This window comes from Canis lupus, chromosome 2 (assembly GCF_003254725.2).
Source record: "Canis lupus dingo isolate Sandy chromosome 2, ASM325472v2, whole genome shotgun sequence".
In the NCBI taxonomy this organism is placed as follows: Eukaryota; Metazoa; Chordata; class Mammalia; order Carnivora; family Canidae; genus Canis; species Canis lupus.
The window spans coordinates 79,872,885-79,896,212 of record NC_064244.1 but is presented as its reverse complement, the minus strand read 5'-3'; the positions used below and the strand labels follow the sequence as shown (position 1 = coordinate 79,896,212).

The 23,328-nt window shown below is 46.9% G+C and overlaps 2 protein-coding genes across 8 annotated transcripts in view; one reads left to right on the top strand and one right to left on the bottom strand.

Annotated features, from left to right (window-relative positions):
* Window positions 1–15,914, top strand: part of SZRD1 (SUZ RNA binding domain containing 1) — a 29,819-nt gene extending 13,905 nt beyond the window's left edge. The window contains exons 1-4 of one of the 4 annotated variants that reach the window (XM_025448401.3): window positions 4,430–4,547; window positions 5,031–5,080; window positions 6,834–7,088; window positions 8,370–15,914. In XM_025448401.3, the coding sequence (XP_025304186.1) occupies window positions 4,452–4,547; window positions 5,031–5,080; window positions 6,834–7,088; window positions 8,370–8,472 (504 nt within the window). In that variant the 5' untranslated portion in view covers window positions 4,430–4,451 and the 3' untranslated portion in view covers window positions 8,473–15,914. Of the gene's footprint in view, window positions 1–4,429; window positions 4,548–5,030; window positions 5,081–6,833; window positions 7,089–8,369 lie in introns of those variants that run through there. The other 3 variants (XM_025448403.3, XM_025448405.3, XM_025448404.3) reach the window with 3 other exon arrangements.
* The window catches only part of SPATA21 (spermatogenesis associated 21), a 30,963-nt gene continuing 18,534 nt past the window's right edge, over window positions 10,900–23,328 (bottom strand). For 3 of the 4 annotated variants that reach the window (XM_049106833.1, XM_049106835.1, XM_049106834.1), the window contains 3 exons: window positions 13,871–14,043; window positions 12,851–13,028; window positions 10,900–12,303 (listed from right to left, as the gene is read on the bottom strand). In XM_049106833.1, the coding sequence (XP_048962790.1) occupies window positions 12,246–12,303; window positions 12,851–13,028; window positions 13,871–14,043 (409 nt within the window). In that variant the 3' untranslated portion in view covers window positions 10,900–12,245. Of the gene's footprint in view, window positions 12,304–12,850; window positions 13,029–13,870; window positions 14,044–21,264; window positions 21,505–23,328 lie in introns of those variants that run through there. The other variant, XM_049106836.1, reaches the window with a different exon arrangement.

Genomic DNA, 23,328 nt, shown 5'->3' with positions numbered 1-23,328 from the left:
AATCAGAAAATGTCATCTTCTGAAATGGAAACTGATAAAGAGAAGCAAATTATCTGAGAAAAGTCACTTAGTCACTTTTGCTGATAAAAAGAGGTTATTTCCTAACTCAGAGCCAAGAACCTCCATTTGGTACAAGATTTCTTGAAATCTTAGAGGAGTTGTGTGGATTGCCTTGGTGACCAGGGATTCTAGTTATGAGAGGAGGGATGCAGTGGTGGAGCATGATAGTCCATTTCTTTGGCACTGAATTGGGTGAAGGGGGGATGCTGGGCGTGGATAGCAGAACGTCAGGTACCAGAAAAGGTGGGGAATGCCCCCCCACCCCCATAGTGTAGTGGAGGAAGACTTGGGTTTGTTCAGTGTGTCTCTTGTGAGTTTGGCTAGTTTGAATCAGCCCCCCAAGGCTTCATCAGCCCTAGGTGAACCAATGGAATCTGTTTCTTGAATATTCAGATCTGAGGCTACAGCTGTGCTGACACCATACTTGCTGTACTTTGGACCAAGATCTGGAATAGCCTAGTTACCGTCCTCCTTTCCCTTTCTTCCTTTTCTCTCTGCTTCCCACTTTTCTTTTTTCCTTTCTCATGCACCTCTTAACTGCTACAGCGGTGGATCTGTGATGGCAGTCTGCCCGCCCGCAGATTCATCCCTATCCTCTCTGTCTCCTTTGATCCTTTTGAAGATGGTGGCTAGGTAACAAAATAGTATGGGGTGTCCCCTTCCCTGCTCTTCTTCTCATGTGCCACCACACCCCCTCCAGCTTTCTGTGAGAGCTTACAAGCACAGTCATTGCAAGGTTGAGGGCATCAGCATTCAGGAAGCTGTGCTTCTCTCAGGTGAGTGGAATTTGTGGTTGTTGCATCCTTGCATCTGACTTCATTTGCCTTGTGGCTGAGGCCTCTTTACCTCACATAAGGGACCACCCTGTCCAGAACTGTCTTGCTCCCCACTCTGGTTTTTCATGACCTCCTGCCTCTACTCCTTCCTTCTGGTTTTGCTTGTTCTCTCAGACCAAGAGGAGTGCACCTCATTTTTGTAGAGATGTAGCCCCACAGGGCAAGTGATACCTGTGTCTGTAAGGAGCAAGACAGCTTTTGCTTAGGTTTTTGACCCAAAGAGGAGACCACACCACTTAGCAGAGCACAGGGAATCATCTTCTAGAGTCTGCTCAGTGCTATTTGGCCAAAAAATAGCTAGCTTTTCCAGAAAAAGTCATGGGAAGTCAAACATTTCTTATCACCCCACTTCTGATACGTTTATGTCCTAACACTTGCTTCTGTCCTGGTGACCCCTCGTGGCTCAGAGAAGTCACAGAGTGATGAGCTTATGTATGGGTTTCTTTCACTACCTGTGAAGCTTGAGCCTCTTAACACAGAAGTCTTCACCTTTGACCAAGGTTCTGTTCATCCTGTTCATTCTTATGAAAAGAGAAGATGCCCTTCGGTGATAAGGTTTCTTGTTGGGCCTACATCTAGATGCTTCCTCATGCAGCACTCTGAGGCCTGTTTAATTCCACTGGGCTATTGCATCTCTGAAGGCGACAAGCACTCTCCTTGTAGTGCACCCTGTAGGAAAGTTTTGGCTTGATGCAGCTCTTAGAGCACGAGACTGAGAGGAGATCCATTGCAGGGCCTTGTCCAAAAGGAGAATGGACTGACTCATGATACCTGGACAGACTCCAGAGGGAGCTGCGGCGCTCTCTCCGTTTGCTGGCAGGGCACTCCCTCTTCGCGGGGCCAGCTCTGGGCACACTCGTGTCCAGCTGGCCATCTGGATATGGTCAGGATCAGCTTTCTCCCAAGGCTGTTGGATTTATATCCCATTCTCTAATCTGCTGGAGGAATTCCTGCTCAGTTTTGATAAGCTATCCTGTCTAGTGTGATGGAGTTTGATGGAACTCTTAGTTATTGGAGTGCCAGGGGGCAGTGGGCATTTGGGGATGACAAGGAAGAGATCAGTGTATCTAATGGCTTTCCCATCTCCAGGGCATGTGAGCAGTTGTGGGGCTGCGCCAGCATCGGGGAGGGCCTCAAAAGGCCTTAGTTCTTAGTCCTTAGTTCTTGGGCTGCCTCTGTGGTTGACTTTGTGACCTTGGGTTTGTTTCTTAACCTCCCTGAGCCACATTCCTTCATCTGACAGAAAAGGATAAAAGCTCTTTTGTCTATCAAATAGGTAGGTAGTGTGAACAGAAAATGAGTGTCTGGGGGAAGTGTATTGACAGCCATAAAGCATTATGATGGTGTAAGGCATTATTTTTAAAGCTACTAGTTTATATTATGTGCCAGGTATGCTGGTTACATTCTAGTTTGGGGACAGAGACCCATTTGGGCCATACTCAGGCATGGTCCATAATGACCTCCTGAAGGGCTCTTTCCTACCCAGGCTCATTTGATGAGCCTGGGCAAATTCTCTTATCTTCCCTAAGGCCGTACAGAAAGAAGGAAACAGTTTGCTCTCTTGAGAGAAACCTAAATGGGGCTTCTCACATTCAGTTAAAGTAATGTGTATTTTACCACAATTAAAAAAAAAAAAAAAAAAACCAACCTCATGTATTAGGCCCATTTGTCTGTATGCCTTATTTGGCCCTCGTAGCGATATGAAAGTGAGAGTTCATGTAATGAAGTTTAAAAATGTAGAGCTTTCCCGTAAAAATATTGAGTCTGTTTTTTTCCTTAAATAGCAGCTCTGACCCTGTGAGCCAGGGCTCTGCTGCCCATCTGTAGGCAGGGTCAGTGCCCTTTGGTGCCTCTCAGCCGCTTCAGCTCCCCACTGGGCTCCTGCAGAAGGAGTTTTGCTTACTTGCCTGGCTGGTGGAGGCATTTGGTTCTGACCCTGTGTGAAGGCCTCTAAATCCCACAGATGTTAAACCTTGCATTTAGGATGGAGAAACTTGAGTAGGAGGTGTCTTTTTCAGATGGGAGCAAAATGATACAGTGTAGAGCTTGAAACTGTAAGTTATTTGTGGAAAGCCTTGGAAAGCCCTTACATGGTAACAGGGCTTTAGACTAATGTGGGGAATAGTATCTACTCAGGCCATAACACTGGTATTAAAAAAAGAATTAAGTGCTGTGGGCTTAGATTCTCTCCATGCATACCCAGGTGGTCGTAGTGGTCACAGTGCACCTTTTCCAGTCATTATTAAACAGCAGCTGAGTGCTAGCTTGTGTTCTAAGCTTGAGTGAGGGGTCTTCCATCTAGTGGCTTCCTAGCCCCTCCAGGGAGTGGATGGGACCCTCAGAATTCAGTGTATTGTGCTTGCCCCAAACATATTTTGCATACATCATAAAAACAAAAAATGTTAAACACAACTCAGCACCAATCAGAATGAATGTCCGTGTCAGACTGGATTGAAATCTGGCTTCATAGGGTGAGCCGAGCTTCATATTGTTTACAGGAGACAAAAATAAGAGAAGGAAAAGAGAAACATATTCTGGGGACTACTCACCAAAAGAAAACTGAAATAGCTTTATTCATATTAAATAATAGATTTTAAGGCAAAGAAGATAATTTCATAATGATAAACGGTAATTTACTAGAAAATAATCATTGATTCTTTGCATAGTCTGTAAACCTAACAAATGAGCAAGAATGTAAAGATTTTGAACATTATAATTAACCAGCTTGAATTGTACTCATTGACTGTAGAATATGGTCATTTTCAGGACATTTGGAACATTCCTGAAAACTGGCTACACACTTGGCCCTGAGGTGGATCTCAGCAAATTTCAAAGACTTTACTGGCAGTTAAGGCAGTGATTCTTGACATTTTGCAAGTTATAGACTCTTGAAAATCCCATATGTCCTATAAGTCAAGATTGTCACCTTCAGCACTACTGACATTTGGGGCTATGTAAGTCTTTGCCAAGGGGGTAGTTCTGTGCATTGTAGGATTCTAGCAGCATGGCATCCCTGGACTCTACCCACTAGTTGCCAGTAGCACCTTTGCTCTGGCAGTGGCAACTAAAAATGTCTCCAGACATTGCTAAATATCCCCTGGTGGGCAAAACCACTCCCAGTTGAGAACCACCATTACAGATCTTTTCTTCAGAGAAATAATACCATTTTTCATACAATTTTTTTCCTAAATGGTCTTGTCCTCACAGAGGACAGTTGTGGGATGTTTTGTATGAAAAAGTGGAATAGCCAAGAAGCCTGAAGGTTTGATCTTTGCTCTGTGCACAGCCTCCTCCTGTCCAGTGCATGGGGTCTTGTGCACAAGAGTGTGGGACCATCACAGAGTTCCTGGTGCTGAGGGCCTGAGGGCTCCCTGCCCACCTGTTTCACGGATATTAGGCTTCTGTTTTGTTCCAGGCCTTGTCTCAGTGCTAATCACAGAGTTCAAGTCCATAACAGTGGGGAGGAAAAGGCTGTAAAATATGTGATAACATGTGATCATGAAGGAATGTAAAAGGGAGAGGCTTCTTGTCTGAGAAGCAGGTGATTAACTGTGTATGGGGCCAGAGAAGACTCCACCATGGAGAGGCAGACATCAGCGTGGGTTTTGCAGGATAAGTGGAAGTTTGCAAAGGGGAGGATATTGCAGGCAGGTGAGTCAGCATGCTGGGTTCTGGGGGTTGGTAACAGCTCAGCTTCACAGTGATATAAAACAGGAACCAAAGATAAAGGTATGAACGAGGCGTTCTTAGGAGCTTGGACTTGATCTGACAGGCAGTTGAAGGGGTTTTAGTGGGGAAGTGATACAACTAGACTTTTGTGTAGAAAGCTGATTTGAATGGTGCTGTGAAGGACAGATTGGAGGCCAGGAGACTATTTGGAAGCTACACAAGGAACCAGCTGCATGTTGAGATCTAGAGCTATCACCATGGCCACGGGGTTGGAGGGAGATGAACCCTCAGGGAGTCAGGTTCCCAGACCCGAGGCTAGTAAAGGGAGGTCTGCATCCATTACCTCAAAGGACACAGTAATGTCCCTGGTCAGAGGACACCATCCTTAGCTTTGAAAATAAAGAAATAAGTTTTTATCTAAGAGAGATTTTTTTTCCACTTTTTATATACATTTTTTTCCTCTAGGAAATAGACAGACGGTTGGAAAAAAAACTGAAGATCACACAAAAGGAGAGGTAAGGCTGCTGTCTGGTCTGAGGGCTCATGCTCTCTGCTGTTCGAGAGCTGGGCAGTCAGTGGTATTCTCCAGGTGGCCGTTAGGGTTAGCAGGGTAGGCACCCGAGCATGTCCCTCAAAGATGTGGTGGCTTGAGGCTTTGAGAGTGAGTCTGGAGTGTCGCATCTGCCTTCTAACTCAGTGGGTACCTGGTGTGAGGTGGTCTGGTGGAAAGTGGGGAGGTGACAAATCAGAAAACTTGGGTTTTAGGCTTGGCTCTGTTCCAGTTGCTCCCAGGTTTGGGACAAGTTGTTTTGGAAAAATCAGTTTCTTTGTGATATAAAGCGATTGGACAGATGATTTCTCTGGGCCCTCAGTGGCATGGTGGCTGAGGGCATTATGGGGGTATTCTGGAAGAAAAGATCTCAGAAATTCTCAAAGACCTTTTTAAGGGTATTTTCCCACAGCCACACAGAGAAAGTGGGTTTCAGAGCAGGTGAAAGTTGACCTCAGCAGTCTGTCTTTGGGCTTAGGTAAGCTGTGGGCCTGCCGCAGAGAGAGAGGAGGGAGGAGGGAGGAGGAGGAGAGGACCTCTCTGGACTTGATAGTCGTTCCCCAGGGGATGCCAGGAGGGCCCTGCCCACCCACTAGTTTCCTGGTTCCCTGACTCTTTGATCGGATTGCTGGCTCCTTGTCTGTCTGCTCATCTCAGCAACTGCACTGATGTCTGGTTCTAGTCCCCTTGCCACGCCATTCCTGTCCTGCCCAGGACTTGTTCCAGTTCCTCCTAGCGGCAGCAGACTTCCTCCAGCCCCTTCCCCACCTGACAGCTGTGGTTCTGAAAACAGGCCCCTGTAGGCTGTTTGGTTCTGAAGAGAAGCTCATTTAGGCCGCTTTTGGGAGGGTCTTTCTGGCTGGTGAAGTGCGATCATTCCTGCCTGGATCCCCTTTTCCCCTGTGGCTTTTGTTTCTCTCCCTTCCTGTGTGGTTCTCTACCTCTCCTTGTGGACACATTGCCCAGTGTGCACATCCACCAGCCTTGGGCAGTGCTTCTCCTCTGAGCACTGCCCAGCACTGTTTCTAGGATTGTCCTTTACCCCAGCCCCGCCGCGTCCAGCATACCAGAGAGCCATGGTGAGGGAGGTGTCTCTGCTCAGAAAGTCTTCTGAAGAGGTGATCCCGTTGTCTGGTGTAGCTTGTCTCTGGGAGGCACAGGTCACTTACCAGAGGGCTGAGGCAGTTTGGTAAATCCTGTCTTGATGCCAGGCAGGGATGGCGGAGTGGGCTCCTTTGTAGTGTTTGACTGGTTTAAGCACATGTGGTAGAAGGCCATGGCTGGAGTGAACGCTCTGCTGACCCCTAAGCTGGGGGGCTCCCACTACACCAGCCTGTTACACTCTGCTCTGTGTAGGGAAGTTGGGATTTTAACTGACATCATTGGATTCTGGGCATGAAATGTCTTGCCATAGGGGCCAAACGGTGGTTGATGTTGACTGTGAACCTGGGGATAGAAGTCCCAGAATGAGATGCTGTTCCAGCCCCTTTTGCCTGGGGTTAGGTCTGAGGAGCAGACCTGAGGACGACATGAACTTATGGCGAGGTTGCTCTTTTGAGAAACCCCTCTTGAGGAGTAAGAGTGTTGGTGTCTGGTCAGAGGCCAGAGAATAATGAGTAGACTTAGGAGGGGAAAGTGATGGGGGGTGGGTGAGGTACATGGATGGGGCCTCTGTGGTCAAGGATAGGACTTGTGAAGCTGTGTTTGCTCTTTGTCAGCAGGAAATCCAAATCTCCTCCCAAAGTGCCCATTGTGATTCAGGACGATAGCCTTCCCACGGGGCCCCCTCCACAGATCCGCATCCTCAAGAGACCCACCAGCAACGGTGTGGTCAGCAGCCCCAACTCCACCAGCAGGCCAGCCCTTCCTGTCAAGTCCCTAGCTCAGCGGGAGGCGGAGTACGCCGAGGCCCGGAAGCGGATCCTGGGCAGCGCCAGCCCTGAGGAGGAGCAAGAGAAACCCATCCTCGACCGGTGAGTGGCTGGCAGGGCTGACCGCGGACCACTATGCCAGGCGACTTTGAGGTAGAAGAGGGGGAGTAGCCTGGGGACAAGCAGAGTAGTGAGACGCAGGCAGGCCGCATCTCCAGCTGCTAAGCCGAGCCCGGGGGCAAGGTCAGGGTCTGCTGTCTGGCTTACTGGTGTGCCCCCTCTGCGTGTCACAGACTGAGTCAGAAATCTGCCATTTCCTTCCACTTGGGCCTGCCTAGCCTCTCCGTACCCTCATAGCCTCATCTGGGGGGGAAATGGGATAACGATAGTACCTCCCCTGTCAACTCATTTTGCAAATGAATAAGTGTAGTGTCCTGAGAACCCTGCCTGGCACAGCAGAATTGCTTAGATGTTATCTTCGGGGTCTCATAATAGCTCTCTGTGATGTTTGGTGAATTTTCTAAATCCTTTTTCATTCCCGGCACTTTTTTTTCTCTGCAGTCCTACAGGTTGCATTATGTAAATTTGTCACCTTCTGCCAAAGCAGTATTTGTAAAAGTAGCCTTTTTCTGACTTTGAGAGGCCTCCTCGGGCTTGCTATTCTGGGACTTAATCTATGTACCTTCTTCCTGTCCCTTCGTTAATCTGATAGACTTCCGTTCTCCAAGCCTTCACTTGGCAGACTAGAAAAATCTGTTTCCTTTTAGTCTTCCATATTAGTATGAGTCATGATTTGGAGAGAAGCAGGGCTCAGCAGTGGCCGGTGCTGGGTCCCTCTGCTGAGCCCTAGGTTTGGGGTCTTACCTCTGCTTGACAACCTGGAGCGGTGCCACACAGTGCCGTGGAGGTGGAGCTGGCCGGGGTCACTGCCTCAGGACAGGGTGGGCCCTTGAGCACTCCCCCTACCTCTAGATTCGGGGGAAGAGGTGAGCCTAGACTCCTGGCCCCCCCCCCCCCCCCCCCCCGCCCGTGAGCTTCCCAGCTCGTCAGAGAGGGAGCCAGAGTTGGCTGATAGCTACTTTGGCTTCTGCCCCAGCTGCAGTCTTAAGATTTGGCTTTAAGATTTGGGGACCTTGGGCAGCCCTGGTGGCGCAGCGGTTTAGCACCGCCTGCAACCCAGGGCATGATCCTGGAGACCCTGGATCGAGTCCTGCGTCAGGCTTCCTGCATGGAGCCCGCTTCTCCCTCTGCTTGTGTCTCTGCCTCTCTCTCTCTCTCTGAATGAATAAAAAATAAATCTTAAAAAAAAAAGTTAAAAAAAAAAGATTTGGGGACCTCTTGTATGTCCTTTTTCAGGCCTCCCTCTGATCTTCTTCCCTCCAGGCCAACCAGGATCTCCCAACCTGAGGACAGCAGGCAGCCCAATAATGTGATCAGACAGCCTTTGGGTCCAGATGGGTCACAGGGCTTCAAACAGCGCAGATAAATGCGTGCGGGAAAGGATGCCGCCACCGCTGCCGCCATCACCGCCTCTTGGGTCGTCCGCCACGGGTCGCACTGCCGTGGCAGACAGCTGGACTTGAGCAGAGGGAACGACCTGACTTACTTGCACTGTGACCCCCTTTGCTCCGCCCACTGTGACCTTGAACCCCATGCACTGTGACCTCCCTCCTTCCCCCCCCTTCCCACTGTGATTGGCACGTCTACAAGGGCTGTCCCAAGTCAATGGAAAGGGAAAGGGTGGGGGTCAGGGGAGGGTTGGGGGGACCCAAGAAGGACTCAGAGTAGAGTCAGACAGTGTCACTCGGCCACTTGGGGTAAAGCCAGTGCCAGCAATAACAGTTTATCATGCTCATTAATTTGGGATTTCAAAATACGGATGAGAACTCCCGTCCACCCACCCGCAAGTGCATGTCTTCATCACTTAAAAGCAAGTTCCATTTGAAAATGTCCTTTCTTTTTTTTTTTTTCTCCTTCCTACTTTTGTTTGTTTATACAAATAATCTGATTTGCAAGAAAAAGTGCATGGGAGGGGTTTTAGCAGTTTAATGAATTTTTAATTGAGAAAGGGTAGTTTGGTAGTCTACTTAAAAATGTTTCTGGGAAATTCACCAGAAACATTAACCAATAGGACTTTGGTGAGCTTAGCTTCTGTATTCCTACTGCCGCCCAGAAAAGGGGCAGGGCTCTGCAGCCCCCAGGACAGATGAGCACCCCATGCCTATACCTCCCTCCCCCAGCTAAGTCCCAGGGCATCTTCGCCCTACCTGGAGACTGAGCTAGCTCTATAGGCTCAGAGAGCCTGGGGAGGATGCCAACCCCACCTCTAGTATTTTGGGAGATAGGGAAAGTGAACAGACTTCCCCTTCCCATACCCCTCAGGGTGGTTCCCTGCCAGCCAGGCTTGCTCCTTCTAGAAGAGAGCAGGGAGTGAGATGCACTCCGGGCTCGGAAGTAAGGAATGTGAGACTTGCTCAGTGTTTTGCTGTTAGCCCGAGGAGAACCAGGAGAAAGTGGTTCCAGGACTCTGAACCTCCTGCCCAGTGTGCTTGGAAGGTGGACAGATCTTCCCACTCCAGCAAGGCTTGAACTCTCAAGGGTCTGTGGAGCACCATCTCTGTTGATGGCACCATGCCTAGTATATTTCCTTTGTGAAATCACTACCTTGGGAGCAGACCATTCTGAATACATGTGGGAAAAGGCAAGCTGTGCATTGCAAAGATTGGTGGTGACAGACCATAGACCCAGGCCACCCCTCACCCATTTTTCCAGAGCAAGGCTCTGGAATGAAGGCAGTTTCCCCTCTGTCCCTAGAGCCTAGAGATTTGCTTTGGCTCTTTAAGGTGGGAGAGGCTAAGAGGGCAGCTGCCTAGAGCAGCTATGTGTGTGTTTGTATAACTGGGTCCTCTCAGGCTTTCTGGTCTCTTCCATTGCACTGCGCCTTATCCCTCAGCCAGCCAGGTAGCCTCTCCACTCAGCGGATGAATTTTGGAGTGGGTGATAGGACATTTTGTGATTAGGGCAGCTTGCGGTGGCCAAGGTGGCAAGCTAGGTTTTGCAGGCTCACTCCACCTTTGGTTTACCTGGCTCTCAGCCTTGCCCTGTGGGAATGTAGGTCAGGCCCAGTAAGCCATGTCCCACTGCATCTCCCGCTGAGGAGGAAGGGCCAGCTGCCCGTTGAATCAGCAGCTAGTCCACAGCATAGCCTTATAACCATGAGCAGCCAGGAAATGGTGCGTGAGCAGAGCTGGAACAGAGCTTCAGTCACAAAGAGGCCACAGGCTGTTGGGTTGTATCCACAGGCTGTTGTAAGAGGGATGATCCCCCAGAAGTGGCCAAGGAAGAAGATTGGCTGCTGTCTTTATAGTTCCACTGCCCTGACCAAGTTTCCTCCTTCTAGATGTACAGTGTCTAGCCTTCATGTAATAGTAGTTTCTGGCCCAAGATGAGACTGTCCTTTCAGTTGGAGAAGGGTACAGAGGTAGGCCAGGTGGGATGGCCAGGAATACTGATTGCTCAGCCATCGGGACCACCTGCTCTTGCCCCCTCTCCCCTAGTGGGAGTGGAAGGGAAGGCTGGCTGATGGGTGTCTGTGGATTGAGGATGTAGTAGGGACTGGTGTTCCCACCTCCCTCTGGCCAAAGATGGGGCTTTGCCCACTGTGCCTGCTACCACCCATCAACAGTTGTACTCTTGGCTTCCCAGATGGAGAGGTGACAGGCAAAATTTTAAAGAGAAAGAAATGAAAACAAGGAAATGTGTTGGGGGGAGGTGGGAGGGTTGATGGGAGAATGGTTTGGATTTTGTGTGTGGGGTTTTTTTGTTTTGTTTTCTTTTTCTTTTTTTCTTTCTTTTTTTCTTTTTCTTTTTCTTTTTTTTTTTTTTTTGATTGTCTGTGACTTTCCTTAAGTGCTTCTTCTTCTTTTTTTTTTTTTGTTTTTTTCTTTTAAGTAAGCTGCAGGCTTTGGCTTGGAAAACCCCAGGGGGGGTGGGGGTGGGGCAGAAACCTGAGGCTGCTGCCTGTTTATCTGCCTTCATGGTACTGTCCCCCTTTCCCCCAGCTCCTCCCTGACCCCATGAGCCAGGCCTCAGACCTTCCAGCTAACCGCTTCCCATGAGCCACTACTCTGATGTCAGCCTATAACCAAAGGAGCTGGGGGTCCAGGCCTGGTGACCAACCCTTCTCAGCCCACTCAATCAGGGTGCTCCCCACCTGCAGGCAGGAGGCAACACCCTATCTGCTACCATCAGCCCCTTCCAGAGCCCACTGCCCCGCCCTGCCCTGTCCAGCCCAGCCATACCCTGCTCTGCCCCATGTGGGGATGCTCTGCTCAGGGATGGGCGGGCAGGGCTGCCCCAGCCTCCCTGGTAAGCAGAGGCTCTGGAAACGTCCGGGGTCCTGTTTTCTGCTCGTGTGATCCCAGGGGTGCATGTGGGCCCCTTGGGTGTCTGAACAGAAGGGCATGGGAGGGAGGGCCGCACCCCTGCAGTCCTGCTCTGCTGGTCTAGCGGGCAGCTGCCTACCCCACCCCACCCCGCACCGCGGGCTCCTGAGTCGGCAGATTAAGCATTTTATAAATTGTATTTTAAATACATGTTTTAAACTTGTCAGAACCTTGTCCTCATTTCAGTCCCTGGCCTCCTAACCTCTTGCTATGCCTGCTTGATTAATCACTGGGGGAGCTACCTCTGCTCAGTCCCAGGGAGGGGCTCTCTCTTAGAAAAATAGGCCTGGGGTGGTGTGTGGGTTGGGGGGCAAAGACCCACATACCCTTAGGTTCCATGAGAAAGGCCCCCAAGCGTCCGGGGCCCTCTCAGAGCATGGCTGAGACCCCTCCTGCCCTTCTGCAAAGTCAGTCTGCTGCTTTTAGGGTCCAGAATCTTTACCTTCGAGCAAGTGGGAAGAGATGCTTTCGCCTTTGTGAGGCTCCTAGTCCAAAGGAGCACTCATCTGAAGAGTCCCAACTCTAGCTTTGAGAGTGCATAGAAGGTTAAGACTTTGCACCCAGGGTCCCTTTAGCAGGAGTCCCAACCCTGGCAGGGTTTCAAGATGTTTCTTGCTTCAGGGTTTCCTAAGCCTGAGGGAAGCTGGGGCCCTGTACTCTGAGAGCCAAGTGGAAAACTTGAGGGCCTTCCTTGACCCACACACAGAAGCTGAGGTTCTTGGTGTTTATTGGCTTACCAGGCCACAAAAGCAAAATCCAGCAGCGGTACCTGCCTGATGACCTGAACAGCTGCCCAGAGTCAGGACTCCATAGGTCAGTGCGTTCGAGCCGGGACAGAGCTGAGCCACTTTCGGCACTCAGAGCCATGTTCCCTAGGGAGAGAGGTGAGGAGAAAGGTGGGAGGAAATGAGCCATTCCCACGTGCCCCAGGGGAGAGGAGGCTTTCCTGGGAAGCAATGGAGCCTAGTAGTTGGGCTTAGGGGTCTGATTGCAAGTCCTGATTCCTTTTGTCCCCAAAGTGCCTGAAAAGGGGATTGGCAGGAGAAGCTTCCCTCCATCCAGCAGTCAAGCCTGTTTCATACTGCTCCTAACATGGAGTCATACTCAGGCAAAAGACTTGCGAGCTGACCTCGTGCATGAGAAAGGCAGATGGCACCAGCCTAAGAGAAAGACGGTATGTGCCACTGTCTCGGCACAGGAAGGAAGAAGTGCCCTGACTTAAGCACAGCCAGTGTGGTACATGGGCTCTCAACGTAGGTTAGTTTCTCACTGCTTCCATCCTTTCCCCCTTTTCCTCCCTGGAGCAGCAGTATCCTGGGCATCATCTCTTGGAAGGATGGATTCCCCTCAGGTTAGGCCAGGGCCTTGTGCAAAAGGTGAATGGGCCTGGGCCAGAGCTCCTGCCTCTTGGGCACCCACCTGCTTCCTTGAGATCCTGACTGGAAGAGGAGGCTATGGATGTCGGGGCCCAGGCTGGCAGGGGTGCATGGGTCCAGCACATACTGGCTGCCCTGCTTCCGACGAACCATCTTCTTGTCCAACCTCGGACAGAGTGGGATGCAGGGCACTTGGGCATAGGGGCTCTGCAGGTTGGCAGCTGGCAAGGGAGGAGGAGGCAGGAGAGGGGAATGCTTCAGAGCAAGCCCAGCCTTGGGAGGCAGGCAGACCCAGCTGAAATCCCAGCTTTGCCACATAACAAGCTGGGTGGGTTTGGGCAGATCCGTTAACCTGAGCCTCTGTGTAAAGCTGGAGGCGAGTACCCACCCCACACAGCTGACGATGAGGATTAAAGGGCTAATACACGCACAGCGCGCAGCTAAACTGAGCATTGTGTAAGGGCTAACAGCTTACACAGGAGCATATGTCTTGGTGATGGGTCCTGCATTCTGGTTGGCACACTAGAGAGACTCTGGAAAGCTCCTAGCCCATCACTTGGCACCTGCACTTAAGGGGAGACAGTCTTGCCCAGTGAAAAGAGCACAGGTTTTGGAGTCAGACCTGGGTATAAACTGCCCTTTCTGACACACATTAGCTGTGGGACCTTGGGCATAGACTTCCTCAGTTTCACTGTTCTCATCTGTAAAATGGGGTAAACACGTGATGGTGAGGATGAAATTCTAGCACATTTACAAAGAGCTTAGCATGGGGAGTGACCACAGTGGTGTTCAGTTAATGGTGATCTACGATTGCTAATCACCCACCCTGCTCTGTGGAGGCTCTTGGGACCAACGTGTGCTCAGTGTTAAGCCCAGGGCAAGAGTGCAGAAGGCCCTTGTCAGAGGGCTAGCGATAGTGATTTTCAGATCATTGACTAATGCACACAGGTAATCCTGAAGTGGGAAACCATGTCTCTCAGCTCCTAGGTCTGGCTGTCGGGGCCCAGGGAAAGAGGCCAGGTGGGCAGGAAAGCAGAGTGCTCACCATGCCCAAGGCCCTCACCATAGTTCTGCTGCTTCAGCCGGCTCAGAATCCTGAGGACCCTTCGTTCTGGGACTTCCAAGTCTGCCTCCTGGAGGTTGTAAGGAAGCTTCTTCCGGGACCGCAGCCGGCCTATGGCCAACTCCATCTCTCGGGCCTTGCAGGTGCCTTCCTTCAGCTTCTTCTGGTAATAGCTGGGGAGGCAGTGCCCACCCAGCTCAGCCTGGCTGTATTTAGTTCATCCTCCTCCCCCCTCACTGTTTCAGAGCCCCTGTTCTGTCTAGCCAGCTCTGGGACAGGGACACAAGCCCAGGAGTTAGGAGACATGGGTTTCAGTCCCATCTCTGCCATTAACTCCCCCTCACTGCTTTGCTTTGGCCTCCAGTCACCCTTATGTCAAATGGTTATCTCTACCCTATCACTGCAAGTCACAGGACTTCTCTGGGCTTCAGGTTTCCTGGGTAAAATGGATCAGTCTTTGTGTTATAGGATAAAATAACAAGGCCCATCAAGCACTCAGCAACGTGGCCCACGGAAAGAGCCTGGCAAATGTCACCTGTGATTTCTGTCACTGATATTCTTACTTAGATGTACAAGTGCTCTGTAAGACAGCTGTGCAATTAACCTCATCTTGCAGATTCGAGTTTTATTTTCTTGACTCCCTGCTATTTGCCTTCCCACTAGACTGCAGCTCCGCGCATTCATTCAGCAGATGAATGTTTACTGCAGGCCGCCATGCATCTAGGTGCTTGGGAAAAGCAGTGCAGGAGATCTCCATAGAAGGTTTCTGCCTCCTACTGTCTCAGCCCCTCTCTCACTCCAGCCACTGCTGCGGTGACCACTTCCACACGGACTTCAAGCAGCTTTGCATAGGGACAGTCTGAGGTGGCCTCACCTCAGAAGTCTCCTGCCTGGAGCTTCTCTGACACCCAGAGTGCAACCCAGAAGTTCAGGGGAATTAAACCACCGTGGGGGTCACCCTTGACTAAAGGAACTAGCAGCTGAGGTATACAGGTTTCTCTTTCTTCTAACAGAATTCTGAGTCACCATTCATAGTCTCCTCAAAAGATCCTGGGGGTGGTTGACTCAATAACATATGCTTATATTGGTTCCTCCCTCCTCTGTTCACATTCTTTCTCTTGCTCCTCCTTGGAATCCCTTCTTAAATCAACCACCTAGGCACACACCTAGTGGGAGAGTCAGATCATGAAAAATAGATACAAGACCATGTTGGTAGTGTTGGGTGTAATGAGAGCAAGTAAAAGCTGGTGAGTGGGTAGTGATGAGAGGCTAGTTTGCTCACAGTGCTCAGCAAAAGTCTCAGAGGTGGTGATATTTGAGCAGAACGAGGGGAGGGAGCAAGTCAAATGGATATCTCTGGAGGAATAGTCTTGGACAGAGGGAATGGCATGTGGAAAGGGCAGGAGGTAGGAAAGAGCTCAGTGAGCTCTAGGAATGGCAAGGAGGCCAGAAGGAGCTAGAGCCTGGTAAATGAGGAAGAGTGGGAGATGTGGGCAGCAGGATGGCAGCCAGACCACCCAAGGCTTTGAGGCAGTGGTGAGGGGTGGGCATGCTACTTGGTGTTGGGAAACATTTAAGGCTTAAGTTGCTGGTGCTGCTAGGGTCTATGCCTATCTCTGGGGCCTGAAATTTGGGGGTTTGATGAGTTTCACATAGAACACAAAAAATGACCAGAGCCCTCACATGAGAGTTGGATCTAGACCTCTGTGTAAAACTAGGACCTGAAAAGGCACATGCTGAGTAAAGAGATGATCTAGAAAATAACTTCACCCCACAGGGGCCAAAAGGACATGAGCAAAGTGTGTGCAACTTTCTCGGTCACAATTTTAAAGGAAATTGCTTGCTCTGCACTTCCTCTCTCCCCTTCCTGAGGGCTTGAATTCAAATGTGTTGCTGGTAAATTGGCTTAGGATTGACCTAGGAAATGGTGGAACAATAAGTTAGAAAGAAACAGTAAGTTGTATGCTGGGCAGCCTTGTCTTCCTGCCTGCTTCTTCTGGACTGTCAATATAAGAGAAAAATAAACTATCTTGTGTGAACTATAGTGCATTGGGGTCTATTCCTGAACTAATATAACCAATATAGAATTCTCTACCCAGCTAAACTACTCAGTAAGTGTGAATATAAAATAAACTCTTTTCCAAACACATATAATCTTAAAAATTTCGCATCCCATGCATTCTTTCTCAAAAAGCTACTGGAGGACATGTTCTTCTAAAATGAGGGCATTAACCAAAACAGAAAAGGAAGATAACACATACAGAAAACAGGAGATCTGATACAGGAGAGGCAAAGGTAAAGGAAGATAGTGAAAGGAGCTCCCATGTTGGACAAGTTTAGATTAGATCACTGTAACTGAAAAGACAGAATAGGGCCATTTCAAGGGCTGGCCAGTTGTTGAATTACTGCCTTTGTAACTCAAAAAAAGCTACTAGGGAAACATGCTCCCATTATTTTTTAATTAAACCAAACAAACCAAGAAAGAGCAAGCAAACCAAGGAAAAGTAAGGCATGTAAACTAACAAACAGAATCTGAATCAGAGGAAAGGAATGAGTTAAAAAAAAAATAAGGCAATTGTCAATTTCAGGAACTAGAAAGACAAGGAAATGAAATCATAGTATAATAAGATACTCAGCTATTAAAAATTACATAGCCAGAATAATAGAAACTTCCCCAAATCATTTAGTCAAAAACAATATTTTAGGATAGGTAGAGGGGAGCTTAGGTGATAGTTGTATCAGATAGCTAAATCCATACTATAATAGGAAGTCAATAAAGGATAAAGTTATATCCGTTGAATGCTAACCAAAGGAAGTTGGTATAGCCATATTTATATTTTAAAAATTAGGCCTTGAGATAAAAAGCATTACTAGAGAGACAAATGATTCCCATATAATGATAACATGTCCCGTTCATTAGGGAATATGAAATTCTTTTTTTTTTCTTTTTTTTTTTTTAAGATTTTATTTATTTATTCATGAGAGAGAGAGAGGCAGAGACACAGGCAGAGGGAGAAGCAGGCTCCACACAGGGAGCCCGATGCGGGACTCCAGGATCACACCCTGCCCCGAAGGCAGGCGCTAAACCTCTGAGCCACCCAGGGATCCCTGAGAATATGAAATTCTAAACATGAAATATAAAGCAAAATCTGATATAACTACAAGGAGAAGTAGACAACTTCATTATCACAGAAGTGATAATAGATACTCAGCTTTGCCAGTAATAGATAACTGGCAAAGCTGAGTAGAAGGAACCCATAGACTATGTGAATGGATGAATGTGACTGTGTTCTGATAAAAGTTTAAGTGTAAAAACAGTGAGCTGAATGTGGCCTGCAGCATGTAATTTGTTGACCTCTGCCTACTACAGACCTTACTTAAAACTAAAATCCACAGGAGAAACAGAGTTTGGAAGTTGAGTCTACCAAGTTAGAGGGTTTATGTAGCCCCTGGGTCTTTCACAAATATGCCCTAACAAAGTAAAAAACCAAGATTACTTAAAGAGATCAGCCAGTAACCTGAACTGCCTACAAGCACAAAAAATTAACACTCATCAAAGGAAGAGTCTGATGTCCAAACAAAACAGAATCCAATCTCTAAATCATCATCTAAAATGTTCAGGACACAATAAATTATCAGACATGCATGGGGTGCCTGGGTGGCTCAGTCAGTTAAGTGTCTGACTTGGTTTTGGCTCAGGTCATGATTGCAGACTCCTGATTACTGAGCCCCAAGTTGGGCTCTACACTCAGTGAGAATCTACTTGAGTTTCTCTCAATCTCCATCTGCCCCTCTTCCCTCTTCCCTGCTCACTCGCTCACTTTTCTCTCTAAAATAAATAAAATCGTTTTTAAAAATTAGACATGCAAAATGTGGCCCATAGTAAGACCTATAAAAATAAACTCATGGAAAGCAACCTTGAGGAAGTCTTAGTAGACAATGGCTTTAAAGGAGCTATTAAAGGGAGACTTGGGTGGCTTAGACAGTTAAGCATCTGCCTTCAGCTCAGGTCATGATCTTGGGATCCTGGGATTGAGCCCCATGTCAGGCTCCCTGCACAGCAGGGATCTGCTTCTCTCGCTCTCTGCCCCTCCCCCCACTCATGGTCTTTCACTCTCAAATAAATAAATAAAATATTTTTAAAGGAGCTATTAAAAATATATTCAGATAATTAAAGAAAAGTGTGATCTCAATGAATAGAGAAATAGAAACAATAAACATGAAACAAATGGAAGTTCTAGAACCAAAAGGTACAATAACTGAAGTGAAAACGTAACTGAATAAGCTTCACAGCAGATTGGAGATAGCACGAAAAGGAATTAGTAAACGTGAAGACAGATCAATAGAAATCATCCCATCTGAAGAACAGAAAAAAAAAAAAAATTGAAGACAAATGAACAGAATTCCGTTTCTGGCCATAATGAAGGAACTAGTGCTGAAATTATCCTCTTGCTGTAAATAACTATACATGGACAAAATATATGAAACCTGTCAGATATTGAACAACAGGCAGCACAAGACTATAATCCCTGAGAGAAAATAAACCAATGAGGTGAACTTAATGGTCTCTACAGAACTTTGCCGTGGAGGTACCTTCTGGACTCCGATGCCGTGTTCTGCATCCAGGCAGAACAGTAGACTCACTGAGGTAAGGGGACAGACATTGTAATTGGTGAAGATGGAGGCCACTGGGATTAGTATATCAGGATATCAAAGAGATGGGAGCCATGCAAAGAAAGAGTTGCAGAAACATGCAGTACATACATTGCGCGTAGTTGCATACTAAGCAGTACATACATAGTGTAAAATTTTATGAAGCCAGACAAAGAACAAAACCAAGTAATTACCAGAGTTTACCTAGAACTGAGAGACACATGAGTTTCAAACAGGCAGAGCAGAAAGATGTTCTTGAACACTTGTGGAATTAGTAGAGCTCTTAGATGAGTTCTTTTTCAGTAGTTGGGACTAAATCAGCCCTATAGTAGAGACTATACTGGATCCTCCCTGACAAAGCTTTAAAACCTTGAACAAGGGACACCTGCCTGGCTCAGTTGGTACAGCATGTGGCTCTTGATCTCAGGGTCATGAATATGAGCCCCATGTTGGGGGTAGAGTTTACTTAAAATAAAATAAAATAGAATAAAATAAAACAAAACAAAGCCTTGAAAAAGAAAAGACAATCCTCAGTAACTTAACCACCTGCTCTCGGGTTCAATTCTTTTTTTTTTTTTTTTTACGATTTATTTATTTAATCATGAGAGATACAGAGAGATAGAGGCAGAGAGACACAGGCAGAAGGAGAAGCAGGCTCCTCACAGGGACTGATGTGGGACTCAATCCTGGATCCCAGGATCACACCCTGAGCCTAAGGCAGATGCTCAACTGCTGAGCCATCCAAGTGTCCCTCGAGTTCAATTCTTTAAAGAACAAAATACACTCAATAAAGGAAGTGCCATAATATCTAGCATCCAATAAAAAATTAGCAGACATAAGAAGCAGGAAAGTGACCAATAAAAAAAGAAAAATAAGTTTATATAATCAGATACAGAAATGGCAAAGATGATGGAATTAGCAGAAGACCTTAAATGAGCTATTATAATTATGCTCAAGGATTTAAAGGAAATATGAACATGAGGAGAAGAGTAAAACTGTGAAATAGAACCAAATGAGGGGCACCTGGATAGCTCAGTGGTTGAGTGCCTGCCTTTGGCTCAGGTTGTGGTCCTGGACCAAGTGTGTCTCTCATTAATAAATAAATTTTAAAAATTTTAAATATATATATTTTGAAATAGAACCAAGTGAAATATTTAAATATGAAAAAATGCAATAGCTGAAATGAAAAATTCATTGGATAAGTTTAAAGGAGGTTAGAAAAAAATAGAAAAAAATAAAGGAGCTTAGATACAGCAAAGAAAAGATCAGCAAACTTGAATACTTAGCAATAGAAATTCAAAGTGAAGCACAGAGAGAAAATTCGAGATACAAGGATCACAGCCTGCTCAATGACTGATGAAACAATTTTAAGTGCTATGGAATTGGAGTCCTAGAAGGAGAGGAGGGGGGCATATGAAAATATTACTTATAGAAAAATGTACCCAAAAAAGAGAATTATGATAAAAGCTATGAATTATAAATAAATCCAAGAAGTTCAATGACCCCAAAGTAGGATGAATACAAACTGAATTGACCTAGTCTTGGGACTAAGACTGAGTCAGTGAACTATGGGACATCATGCTTACATTTGTTCTTTTTTTTTTTCTTTTTTTTAATTTTTTTTAATTTTTATTTATTTATGATAGCCACAGAGAGAGAGAGAGAGAGAGAGGCAGAGACACAGGCAGAGGGAGAAGCAGGCTCCATGCACCGGGAGCCCAATGTGGGATTTGATCCCTGGTCTCCAGGATCGAACCCTGGGCCAAAGGCAGGCACCAAACCGCTGCGCCACCCAGGGATCCCTCTTTTTTTTTTTTTCTTAAGGATTTATTTATGCAAGAGAGAGTGTGTGAGAGAGAACGAGCAGGGGGGAATGGCAGAGGCAGAGGGAGAAGCAGAGTCCCAGCTGAGAAGGGAGCCGGATGTGGGGGCTCAATCCCAGGACCCCAGGATCATGACTACCTGAGCCACAGGCAGATCCTTAACTGACAGAGCCACTCAGGCACCCAGATTTGTTTTTTCTACTTGTTACACTTGTTTTACCCCCTTCTAGAGCTATCTTATTTCACAAATTCTAACTTGAATTTCTCCCCATAGTCACTAGCTAAGGTTTTTTTTTTTTTTTATGATTTTATTTATTTATTCATGAGAGACACAGAGAGGCAGAGACAAAGACAGAGGGAGAAGCAGGCTCCCTGCAGGGAGCCCAATGCGGGACTTGATCCCAGGACCCCGGGATCATGCCCTGAGCCAAAGGAAGATGCTCAACCACTGAGCCATTCAGGTGCCTCTAGCTAGGCTTTTTTTTTTTTTTTTTTTTTTTTTTTTTTTTTTTTTTTTTTTAGGCTTTTAATATATGACATTCATAGGAAAGTTTCAGGTAGTGGGGAAATGAAGGAGTTCAGGGCATTCCACTGCAAAACAGGGCACTTGGACATGTGGTTATTTTAGTTAAAAGCACTTGAGGGGCACCTGGGTGACTTAGTTGGTTAAATGACTGAGTGATAGCCCATCCCTTCAAGAACAACTGATATAGCATTTGTTGATAAAATTAAAGCTTTCAAGAAAAAGTTAGAATTTTGGGAAACTTAAATCCATTAACATGGTTGTGTACATGTCAGACAAAATAGCATTTGGCAGTGAAAATGAATGAACTATAGCCACACACAACAATTCTAATGCTTAGACTTTTCTGATATTAGTGGTGATATTAATTAAAATATAATATCATAGTGTATATATATACTAGCAAATATATATTTATTAATTAAAATGAAACATGTCAACATTTAGAAGATACGCAATACTTTCCAAACGCCCAGTGCGTGTTACAAAAACTCAAAGAAGAGCCATTCAAACTACAACACAGACGAGTGGATTCTTTCATTTAAGTACAGGGACTTCCAGCTGGCAGTCCATAGAGCATGCCGCTCTTGATCTCAGGATCGAGAGTTTGAGCCCCATGTTGGGTGTAGAGAGTGCTTTAAAAAAAAAAAAAAAAGATTTTACTTATTTATTCGTGAGAGACACAGAGAGAGGCAGAGACACAGGCAGAGGGAGAAACAGGCTCCATGCAGGGAGCCCAATGCGGGACTCGATCCCAGGACCCCGGGATCATGCCCTGAGCCAAAGGCAGATGCTCAACCACTGAGCCACCTAGGTGGCCCCTTGAGAGTGATTAAATAAATAGACTTTAAAAATATGAAAGAGTATAGGGGCACTTGGGTGGCTCAGTCTGTTGAGCACCTGACTTGGTTTCGGCTCAGGTCATAATCTCAGAGTTGTGAGATCAAGCCGCGCATCCGGCTCCTTGCTCAGCATGGAGTCGGCTTGGGATTCTTTGCTCCTTCCCCTCCCTCCCCCTCTGCTCCTCTCCATGCCCTCCTTCTCTAAAAATAAATAAAGAAAATCTTTTAAAAAAATAAATAAAAATGTACCAAAAGTTCATTGATTTGGTTTCTGATTCTACATCTTTTTTTTAAGATTTATTTATTTTATTTTTTAATTTTTATTTATTTATGATAGTCACACAGAGAGAGAGAGGCAGAGACATAGGCAGAGGGAGAAGCAGGCTCCATGCACCGGGAGCCCGATGTGGGATTCCATCCTGGGTCTCCAGGATCAGGCTCTGGGCCAAAGGCAGGCGCTAAACCGCTGTGCCACCCAGGGATCCCTGATTCTACATCTTAACCATATAAGGCTCTACCACTTATCAAGTCTGGTGCAATATCAAAGAAAAAAATGCACACGATATGTAGGTATAAATGAAAAGGCTAGTAAAATACTCCCCCATCCTGTGATTTATTTGTGCGGCCAGAGTTCTGTATACACTTCAAGCACAGCAACGTATTGCAACAGATTGAATGCAAAGCAAATATGAGACGGAAAACCGTCTTCTTTTCTGCCAGACTCTGAAGAGATTTGCAATATTGTGTGACAATGCCATTTGTCTGGGTGGCTCAGTGGTTGAATGTCGGCCTTCGGCTCAGGCTGTGATCCCAGGGTCCTGGGATCGAGCCCCGTGTCGTCGGGTTCCCCTGCTCCGTGGGGAGCCTGCTTCTCCCTCTCACTCTGCCCCTCCCCCTGCTCACGCACACACGAGTCCTCTATCTCTCTCCAATAAATAAAATCTTTTTTTAAAAGGGGTGTTGGCCATAAAGTTTAAAAACTACAGCTCTGGAGAAACTCTTGCCATGTGTCCCAGGAGACATATATGAGAATATTCACACTGTCTCTACCACAGCTGGAAACTGAACGCAGCCCTAACGCCTATCAGCAGAATGAATAAGCATATTGTGATACAGTCGCACGTAATAGTACGGAGCAGTGAGAAGGACAAATGATCGATAATTACCCACAAGAACGTGAAGAGATCACAAAAGCGTAACGTGGAGGAGAACCAACAGGTAGCAAAAGACTACAGTAGGAGTCCGCTCATATAAAGTTTATGAAAAGCTGAACAATGAAGTGTTCAGGAGTACAAACAAGTGGGAGTCAAGAGCAGAAAGCTCCACTCCATGTCTCATAGTAATGGTGGGATTATAAAATGGTACAACCACTGGGGGAAAAAATTCTGGCGAGTTCTCCGAAGTAAAATGCACCTGCCTGCAATTCCCTTCTGCATATTCAGCCAAGAGAAACAAATGGATGTGTCCACCCAAGGACTTGTACAAAAAATGTTAGTGGCAGTTTTATTCATTATAAGCCCCCACTGGGGACCGCTGAGAAACCCATCAGTAAAGAGATGGATGAATCAACCGTGGGAGGTCCGTGGGTGGAACACCACTCGGCAATAGAAAGGGGTG